Here is a 10400-nt window from a genome sequence, read left to right on the forward strand (position 1 = left end):
TGCACTAACCACGCCCAGCACCTCCACATCACAGTGAGGGCGCCCATGCAGCAGCTGCTGGATAGGTGGCCGACCATCAGCTCCATCTCGCCCCCATGGGCGCGCAGACTGCCGAGCTCGAGATTTCCTCGACGAGCCAAGGAGCAGCCCTACACGACGCACCACACCAGCAGGAGAAAGTGCCCCTGCCGCCGCCTTCCTTGGGGTCGGACTGGGTTTGCCGACGGCCGCCCTCCGGCGGCGACGAGACTGGAGGGGGGAAGTGGAGAAATGGTTGCGGGGCTAGGGTTTCTGCCTCGTGTCGACAAGCACAGTCATAATAAGAAGAGAATTCCCAGCATATATAGCTAGAAAAGAAACGTTGTCTGAGGCTCATGACTCACATAGTATATGGTGTGAGGCTTTTTCTTTGAGTTAGTTATTACTCCTAGTTCACGATACAGACGTGCGAAGCCACTTCTTCAGAGAGCCGAGGTCTCGTCTCAGGCCAGCGCCGGCGGCGGCGGCGGCAGCGGCGGAAATACGGAAGTGGCGGCGGGCGTTGAGGCCCTCACCGGCGTCGTGGACGTAGCGCGCGGCGACAGAGGTTCGTCTCGTCTTCATCGGCGTCAGGGCCGCCACAGACCTCGCCCCCCCTCAACGCTGTGGCCGTGTCGACCAGCTCGCCGGCAGCCAGATCTCCTGTACAGCAGCTGCATCTAAACGGTGAGCATCCTGGCAGTAAACGGCGCTGGCGACCATGGAGCAAGCTCCTTCTTGCTCTGCTTTCCTTCCTTCTAACCCCAGGTTCATTCATGCCCAGGCTGCGCCGCTGCGGTAGGTCGTGAGCGGCAGCGAGGAATTCTTCAGGCACATCTTGGAGCTATGAGCCGCCGCCTTGTCCCCGTCGACAGACGCATCTTGGAGCAGAACATCAAGGCTCGATACCACGCCGGAGACATTGGCACCCAGGATGCACTCCACCTGTTTGACGAATTGCTCCAGTGTGCTGGGTCCTCCTCGATCCGTGCCATCAACTATCTCGTTACTACTGTCGGCCGTGATTGCCCTGCGCTCGGCGTCTCCCTCTTCAACCGCGTCGCAAGTGCCAATGTGGCACCAAACAGTATCACGTACACCATCCTCGTCGACTGCTGCTGCCGTGCTGGCCGCTTGGACCTCGGTTTCGCTGCCATGGGCCACATCATCAAGATGGGATTTGCAGCAGATGCTATCGTCACTTTCAGCCACCTACTCAATGCCATCTGTGCGGAGAAGAAGACCAGCTATGCAATGGACATCGTACTCCGAATAATGCCCATGTTTAACTGTGTTCCGAACATTTTCTCCTACAGCATTCTTTTCAAGGGTCTCTGCAACGAGAAGAGAAGCCAAGAGGCTCTCGAGCTGATTCAGGTGATGGTTGAGCATGGAGGTAGCTGCCAACCTAATGTGGTGTCCTATAGCACCGTAATTGATGGCTTGTTGAAAGAGGGTTTGGTGGGCAAGGCTTACAGTCTATTCTGTGAAATGCTACAGAGGGGAATTTCGCCAAATGCTGTGACCTGTAGTTCAATCATCTCTGGCATGTGCAAGGCTCAATCAATGGACAAGTCTGAGGAGGTTCTTCAACAGATGCTTGATAGACGAATTCTGCCAGATGTTACCACATATAATAGTCTGATACATGGATATTATTCATCAGGAAGGTGCAAAGAAGTTGATCGGATTTTCCAGGAAATGTCTAGAAATGGTGTTCAACCAAATATTGTAACTTACAATATACAGATGGATTATCTTTGCAAGAGCGGAAGGTGCGCAGAAGCTAGGAAAATATTTGATTCTATGATCGGTCTGGGCCAAAAACCAGATGTTACTACCTACAGTATTCTGCTTCATGGGTATGCCATGGAAAAATCTTTTCATGAGATGCATTGTCTCATTGATTTGATGGTGGGAAATGGTATCTCACCAGATCATCATGTCTACAACATACTCATATCTGCATATGCTAAAGAAGAAACGGTTGGTGAGGTAATGCATATATTTACAAAAATGCGGCAGCAAGGACTGAACCCTAATGTAGCAAACTATGGAGCGGCAGTAAACTTGCTTTCCAAGATTGGCCGAATGGATGATGTTATGTCCCAATTCAATCAAATGATAACTGAAGGGTTAGCTCCTGATATCATAGTTTTCACCCCCCTTATTAGTGGTTTCTGTTCTTGTGGCAAATGGGAGAAGGTTGATGAACTATTTTCTGAGATGTTGGATCGCGGCATATGTCCCAACACAGTGTTCTTCAGCACAATTATGGACCGCCTTTGCAAAAATGAAAGGGTTATGGAAGCCCAAGATCTCTTCGACCTGATGGTACACATGGGTGTGAAGCCTGATGTGTGTACTTATAGCACACTGATAGGTGGATACTTGTTCGTTGGTAAGATGGATGAAGTGAGCAAGTTACTTGACAATATGGTCTCAATTGGCATGGAACCAGATGTTATCACCTATAACATACTGATGCACCTCATATACCTCATATATATCCATCTTGTCTGTTATGTCCCATGGACATATCTCATTTGAATGTTCGCATAAGCAAAAAAGAGATCCGCATAGCATGATTGTATAACCAATCTCCATTCATGCTTGTCTTTCCACAATTTTCGTTTGCCCCTGTGTCTACATAAAATAAACTTAAGGCATATACTGCAACAACAATTAGGCTTAGGTATGGGAGGCAATAGGAAAATCAATACTTGATGTCAAAGATGGTCAATAAGCAAGATGAAGCAAGCAAGAGAGAGAAACCAACGCTTGGTGTCAAAGGTGCATGTCACCTATGAATATGCTGTTGGGTTGGGCAATCTAATGTTCATCTTTATTGGTACATATACGATTGATGTTTCATAAGATAGAAAAAATATATTTGAAAACATTTCTCAAAAATTGAACTTAGGATATATGTTGAATGAATTAAGATTAGTAGGATGTAGGAACCACATTTTCTCCACATCCCACGCCAATTTGACATTCATTCATTTTTAGGTCAAGAAACATGTTCGCTGCAGTAAATCCTTTAGAAAAGATTAAATTGTTCATGCAGATCAATTATGGATACTAAACTTACCTCTTCTTTTCATGTAAAAAGAGCAAGTGAGATATAGTCTATTTTAACTGGTGAAAATATTTATCCCTTTGCTTGCCTTACATGGACAAGGCATCTTTGTTCCCTTACAAACATGTTCGATAGGTTTTGCAAATCATTTAGGTTTCAACATATTTCATGTTTCAAACGATTTCACTTTTTAGGTTTCTTCTTGCCTTCTAGAAATTTACTGGTTCATAATTTTTCCATGGTTTGGAGCGTTGTGATGTTTAAATTTCTTTCAGGTGGTGATTCAAATCGAGGTATTTCAGATCCAAGAACCCAAATCAACAATTGACCTACGTTTTTACTCATTTTCATGCCGAAAACACGAAGGAAAGGGGAAAATGGGATCATTGTGGCATCAATATGTTTGGATATGTTCCATGATCACCATAATCATGAACACACACATTATCTATTTTTTGGATCTTCGAAATATAAACAAACATGTATTTTCTTAGGGAAACAAACATGTATTATTAGTTTAAAACAACATACACTAGCTAAATACCCGTGCGTTGCTACATGATGAAACAATATCTAGGTGGCATTTGACTAATTGTCCTCAGCTACGATGGTGTCAACTGTGCTATGACGACATTGGGGGCTACCAGCTCCAACCCGGAGAAAGGTGGCGAGATGAGGAGTTGAGGTATGGTTTTAGATCTGATCCTCAACAGTTGTCGTCCGTCCAAGCCACCAGCTCCAACCCTTGGGCTCCGTCGCACGCCGACAGCGGATAGGGATGCTAGTGCGTCATGTTGCCTGCTCATTGATGGATAATAAGTGTGGCCGCGACACCTAGCACAAACGTCGATGCATGCAGCCGGGACGTCACACATACTCGTCGTGGGGTGTCATGTTTGTGTCAGTGGTTGTTGACCGTCCAAACCTTGAATTTATAGGAAAAGGCTAAATCAAACCTTGAACTCCCAATTCTTGAAATCAGCACACCAAACTCACTGACCCCGCTCTATTTTGAACCTTGAGAGGATCTAGCGGGTATTCGCTGAATTGGGCCGGCCCATTAGTGCAGTCTCTCGCCTTGGTCTGGTTTTTCTTTTCTTTTTGTTTGGTTTTTTTCCTTCGTTATACTTTGTTTTTCACTGGTTTTATCTGGTTTTTCTTTCTTCGTTATACTTTTGGTTTCTTTTCTGGATTTTCTTCATATTGTCTTCTTTTTCGATTCTCTTTTGTTTCTTTACCGGTAACCAGTTTTCTTTTTTACACATGTCTAATTATTCTCAGTACCCAATGTAAATTTTCAGCGCAAATATTTTTTGATATGCTTTCGACATATTTCAGATACGTTATTTACAATTTTTTTAACTACATGTTTTCAAACAAATTGAATACATGGTAATCTTTTTCCAAATACACGTTTTACATTTCTTAACAACAGTAAATATTTTATACAACTACATGAACATTTTTTTTACATTGTTGAACATTTTTAAAACTGTATACACTTTTTTCAAATACATGTCATGTATATTCTTTTAAGGGCATGCCACATTTATTTACATCATGCAAACTTTTTTTACATTGTATACACTTCTTTTTGAAAATGTCACAAGCACACTTTTTTGAAACACATGAACATTCTTGAAATGTTACATTTCTTGAATGAACAAAACATTTGTTTGAATCACATGAATACTATTTACATTGTACATACATTTTTTCAAAATACCACATACTTTTTTCTGAACTCGTTATATTTTTTTAGATGGCACAACATTTCTGTACGCATTTGTTCAGGTTTCAAATTTTGTTCCCATTTTTTGAATTTTAAAAAAGTGTCTGCACTTTAAAATTTTGTTCTGGTTTCAACAAAAAATATGTTTCAAAAAGTGCTTGCTTTTTCAAAATTGATTGTTAAGTATTCAGAATTTCGAAAACGTGCTCACACTTTATAAAATGTTCGGACATTTCCAAATTTGTTTACGTTTTCAATATTTGTTTGCCCCAAAAAAGTGTTTCTGAAGTTTGACGGTTCGATGTTTTCGAAAAGACAAATAATTTATGAAATTCCAAAAACATTATTTGTGACACAATTTTTGAAAATCGGAAGAAAAAAATCATATCATGTGAAAAACTGTTGGAATTCTGAACATTTTTTTGAAAAATTTGCTTTTTTAAATCACAGACAGATAAAAAAATGTGAAATGAATTAAAAAATTCCAAACTTAAAAAAACGCAAAAGGAAATTGAATTTGTGCCAAAAATAGAAAACATGAACATTTTCAACTTCTGAACAATTTTAAAAATGTGCAAACATTTTTTAAACCTCACAAATTCTTGTTGTGGTATAGTGGGTCAGCCCAAATTTTCGTCTATCAGAGTAGCAGGTTATCCTGGTTGGGATTGTAGTATTCCCTGTGTGCCAAGTAGGTCTAGGGTGTAAAATAGACCGGGATTACAAGTTCAAAGTGCCAATTTCCGGGATTTAAAATTCAGGGTTTGGTTTATCTTTCGTCTACAACTTGAAGCTTTGTTTTGGACTTTTTACTTAAATGTCCCTTACGAAGTGGTAACAAATTACCATCACGTATTGTTTTCTTTAAAATAATATACTCCAATTACATTTTGTACCCACACCCCCCACGATTGTGCATTGACCGGTCACTAGGCGGTCTCTACTCTTTAATACTCCCTTCATTCCATAATATAGTGCGCACGCATTTTTTGATCTTTAATACTCCCTTCACTAGGCGGGGCTTCTCCGTTCCCCTTTTGCTAGCCTCTCAGGCTGGCGTAGGACGCCTGGGCATGCGGAGGTGCTGGGTTCACATGGGGCCCAGCGTCCGGGGCGGCGGCAGGGCTTCTCCGTTCCCCTTTTGCTCGCCTCTCAGGCTGGCGTAGGACGCCTGGGCATGCGGAGGTGCTGGGCTCACATGGGGCCCAGCGGCCGAGGAGGCGGTGTGGCCCTCTGGTGGCGGTGCTTCGGCGCTCTGGGAGCCCGCAGGCGGTGCGGCGACTGTGGGTGGCGTCTTTCTTAGGCTGTGCCATATGGTACGGTCCGGCTAGATCTGGCCGATCTAGTGTCGGTGGCCTGTAGTGCGATGGAGGCTGCATGCGGTCCTGGGCTCGTGGGTGACCCGCTCTGCAGTGGCCGGCGGCTGGTGGTGCCAATGGCGTGTCGGTGGCGATGGTAGATGTGTGCTGGGAGGTTGAGGGCGCGGATTGCGCCTGGTTCTGCTGTGTTTGGCCTGGCCGGTTCTCACAGCGGTGCGGGCGGCGGAAGGCAAGGGCTGCGGGCAGCAACCTCTATCGTGGCCACTTCGGCTGGTGGAGGGGGCGGTGCAGCGCCAGTGGTGTGAATTCTCGCCGGTGGTGGGAGCCGTAGTGCTTGTGGGCAGAGCCCGTGGCTCGGATGCTGGCCAGTTATCATGGTCGTGAGGGCGGCGTGATGGCTGGCAATCGGCGACCGGTGGTGGGGGTATGGCAGTGCCCGTAGCATGTTTCAGATTTGGATCGTGCAGGCTGGGATGAAAACCCTGTCCCCATTGGGCAGGGCGTCAGTGACGGCGCCCATCGCCCCCTTCTTGAAGGCACCGTCGCAGTTGGTCGATCCTCTCCGAGACACTCCGGGTGAAATCCGGGATCACTTTGATCGGACGGTGGCGGCGCTTCGATGTCGTGCCCTTCCTGAAGACACCGATTTGCAAACCTCGACTCGTCGATGTTCTGTTGTGTCCTTGTTTATTTATCTGAAGTGGTGCTTTGTTACTTATCGTTCGTTTGCTTCGTGGTGTAGCTGATCTTTAGCATCTTTGTATCCAGTCTAGTGGTGGTCACGAGTGCTAGCGCGAGAGCCTTTTTTTGTCTTACTAAAAAAAGAAACAGCGGGCTCCGATATGTTTTTATTCAACAAAAGGCCACTTCTTCAGGGGGAAGAGGGCCAGTGGCGGCGGCGGAAGTACAGAGTGGTGCCGGTCGTCCTCACCGGCGTCGGGGACGCAGCGCGCGGCGACGGAAGGCCGTATTCTCGTCAGGGCCGCCGCAGCCAGCACCGAGCGCGGAGATCTCGTCCTCAACGCTGCGGCCGTGTCGACCAGCTCGCCGGCGGCCAGATCTCCTGTACAGCGCATTTACCTACTGCAGCAGCTGCAACTCGAAGGTGAGCATCCTGGCATCTCGTCCATCTTGCTCTGCTTTCCTTCCTTCTAACCCCAGGTTCATGCCCAGGCTGCGCCGGTGGTGAGCGGCGGCGGCGCCATCCTATCCCCTCGAGGGATTCTTCCGGCCAGGTGGAGCTATGAGCCGCCGCTTTGTCCCCGTCGGCAGACGCATCTTAGAGCAGAACATCAAGGCTCGGTACCACGCCGGAGACATTGGCACCGAGGACGCACTCCACCTGTTTGACGAATTGCTCCAGGTTGCTGGGCGCTCCTCGATCCATGCCATCAACTGCCTCCTCACCGTTGTCTGCCGTGATTGCCCTGCGCTCGGCGTCTCCCTCTTCAACCGCATCGCAAGGTCCAAGGTGGCGCCCAGCAGTATCACCTATGCCATTCTGGTCGACTGCTGCTGCCGCGCTGGCCGCCTGGACCTTGGACACACTGCCATGGGACACATCATCAAGACGGGATTTGCAGCAGAAGCCATCGTCAATTTCAACCACCTACTCAAGGCCATCTGTGCAGAGAACAAGACCAGCTATGCAATGGACATCGTACTCCGAATAATGCCCATGTTTAACTGTGTACCCAACATTTTCTCCTACAGCATTCTTTTCAAGGGTCTCTGCAACGAGAAGAGGAGTCAAGAGGCTCTCGAGCTGATTAACATGATGGTTGAGGATGGAGGTAGCTGCCGACCTGATGTGGTGACCTATAACACCGTGATTGATGGCTTGTTGAAAGAGGGTGAGGTAGGCAAGGCTTACAGCCTATTTTGTGAAATGCTGCGTCAGGGGGTATCGCCGGATGCTGTGACCTGTAGTTCAATCATCTCTGGCATGTGCAAGCTTCATGCAATGGACAAGGCTGAGGAGGTTCTTCAACAGATGCTTGATAGAAGAATTCTGCCAAATGTTGCCACATATAATAGTCTGATACATGGATATTATTTATTAGGACAGTGCGAAGAGGTGGATCGGATTTTCAAGGAAATGTCTAGAAATGGTGTTCAACCAAATGTTGTAACTTACAATATACAGATGGATTATCTTTGCAAGAGCGGAAGATGCGCAGAAGCTAGGAAGATTTTTGATTCTATGATCAGTTTGGGCCAAAAACCGAATGTTTATACCTACAGCGTTCTACTGCATGGGTATGCTATGGAAAAATCTTTTCATGATATGCATTGTCTCATTGATTTGATGGTAGAAAATGGTATTGCACCAGATCATCATGTCTACAACATACTCATATCTGCATATGCTAAAGAAGAAATGGTTGGTGTGGTAATGCATATATTTACGAAAATGCGGCAGCAAGGATTGAACCCTGATGCAGTGAGCTACGGAGCAGTAATAGACTTACTTTGCAGCATGGGCCGAATGGATGATGCTATGTCCCAATACAATCAAATGATAACTGAAGGATTACTCCCTGGTATCATAGTTTTCACCCCCCTTATTAGTGGTTTCTGTTCTTGTGGCAAATGGGAGAAGGTTGATGAACTATTTTCTGAGATGTTGGATCGCGGCATTTGTCCCAACACAGTGTTCTTCAACACAATTATGGACCGCCTTTGCAAAAATGAAAGGGTTATGGAAGCCCAAGATCTCTTCGACCTGATGGTACACATGGGTGTGAAGCCTGATGTGTGTAATTATAACACACTGATAGGTGGATACTTGTTCGATGGTAAGATGGATGAAGTGAGGAAGTTACTTGACAATATGGTCTCTATTGGCTTGAAACCAGATGTTATCACATATACCATACTGATTGATGGTTACTCTAAGAATGGAAGGATAGATGATGCATTGGTTGTTTCCAGGGAAATGTTGGCCGGGAACGTTAAGCCTTGTGTTATCACTTTGAATATTATGATTGGTGCGTTGCTTAAAGGTGGCAGGAAGGAAGAGGCTAAAGATTTGTTTGATGATATCTGGGCCAAAGGATTAGTGCCCACCGTTGTTACATATAGCTTAATGATACAAAAACTTATAGAAGAAGGTTCTCTACAAGAGTCGGATGATCTATTCCTTTCTATGGAGAAGAATGGATGTGCTGCCGACTCCCATATGCTAAATGCTATAGTTAGAAGCTTACTTCGGAAAGGGGAGGTGCCCAGGGCTGGGACTTATCTGTCTAAAATTGATGAGAGGAGGTTCACCCTTGAAGCTTCCACAGCTAGCTTGTTGGCTGCAGTTGCATCAGGGGGGAAAGGCCAGAAATATAAGGAGTTACTCCCCGAAAAATACCACTATTTTCTGGAACAGGGCACTGATTGAAACCTTTTCTAGAGATTTTGCCTAGATGCTCTGGAGTGCTAATCGAGCGATGAACTTCTCTTTGTAGGTTACTTCTTCCAACCTTTTCCTTTTTTAGTACGTCTGAAATGTAATAATCGTTGGAGAAACTGTAGCAAAATTTCTGACTGTCAACCTTTTCTAGAGATTTTTTAGTACTTCTTCCAACAAGCTAGTAGTAAGCTTTCTGACTGTCACCATTTTGTTGATCCACTATGTGTGTTTCATACATATGGATGGCTACTACTTCAAGGGAGTTGCACATTTGGCCTCAGCTAAGCTGCAATTTTTAATTAGTTTTGTCAGTCCTGGATTTGTCCTAATAAGTTATCCTTGGCACCTTTTGCCTTACTTTTCTGCTGTACTGATGGTCATATGCTAGATATTCAGCCCTTCATAACTTGGGTAAACTTTGGAGTAAAGCTATGGCAAGTTGGCAACCATTGCACTCCATTAGACTTCGAGAACGACCACAATCAATGCATGGTAGGTTAAACTTGTCAGAACTATTTATACTCCTAACTGATAAGGAGAAAGAATAAGCTGTAGTATGTATCCGAATGAGCTATCAGATGACGAAATCCGGAGTAGGGCAGTCTCCGAATAAGCTGAGTGCTGTCTCCGCAGTCGTGAGAGCGGGTAAGCTTCCAAGGATGCAGAGGTCTTTATACAGTTCAATCCATAATTGCTCAAGGTTGACGATGGAACCCATCAAATTCGGAACCCTTGGGGAGATTGACCACCAGGTCAACCAAGCCGAGCAGGGCACCATTCTTCTTCCAGTAATAATCTGCAATCACAATTCCAGATAGATAAAGAGTGAAGATTGTGTGTGCCTGG

The 10400-nt window shown here is 45.5% G+C and overlaps 1 protein-coding gene across 1 annotated transcript; it reads left to right on the top strand.

Moving 5' to 3' along the window:
* Positions 1-412: 412 nt before the first annotated feature.
* Positions 413-9834, top strand: LOC109734435 (uncharacterized). The gene is made up of 5 exons (XM_073501576.1): positions 413-705; positions 803-2535; positions 6619-6698; positions 7027-7256; positions 7342-9834. The coding sequence occupies exons 2-5, from the start codon at positions 865-867 to the stop codon at positions 9540-9542; spliced, it is 4182 nt and encodes a 1393-aa protein (XP_073357677.1). The 5' UTR covers positions 413-705; positions 803-864; the 3' UTR covers positions 9543-9834.
* Positions 9835-10400: the final 566 nt, after the last annotated feature.

Source organism: Aegilops tauschii, chromosome 6 (genome assembly GCF_002575655.3).
Source record: "Aegilops tauschii subsp. strangulata cultivar AL8/78 chromosome 6, Aet v6.0, whole genome shotgun sequence".
Taxonomy (NCBI): domain Eukaryota; kingdom Viridiplantae; phylum Streptophyta; class Magnoliopsida; order Poales; family Poaceae; genus Aegilops; species Aegilops tauschii.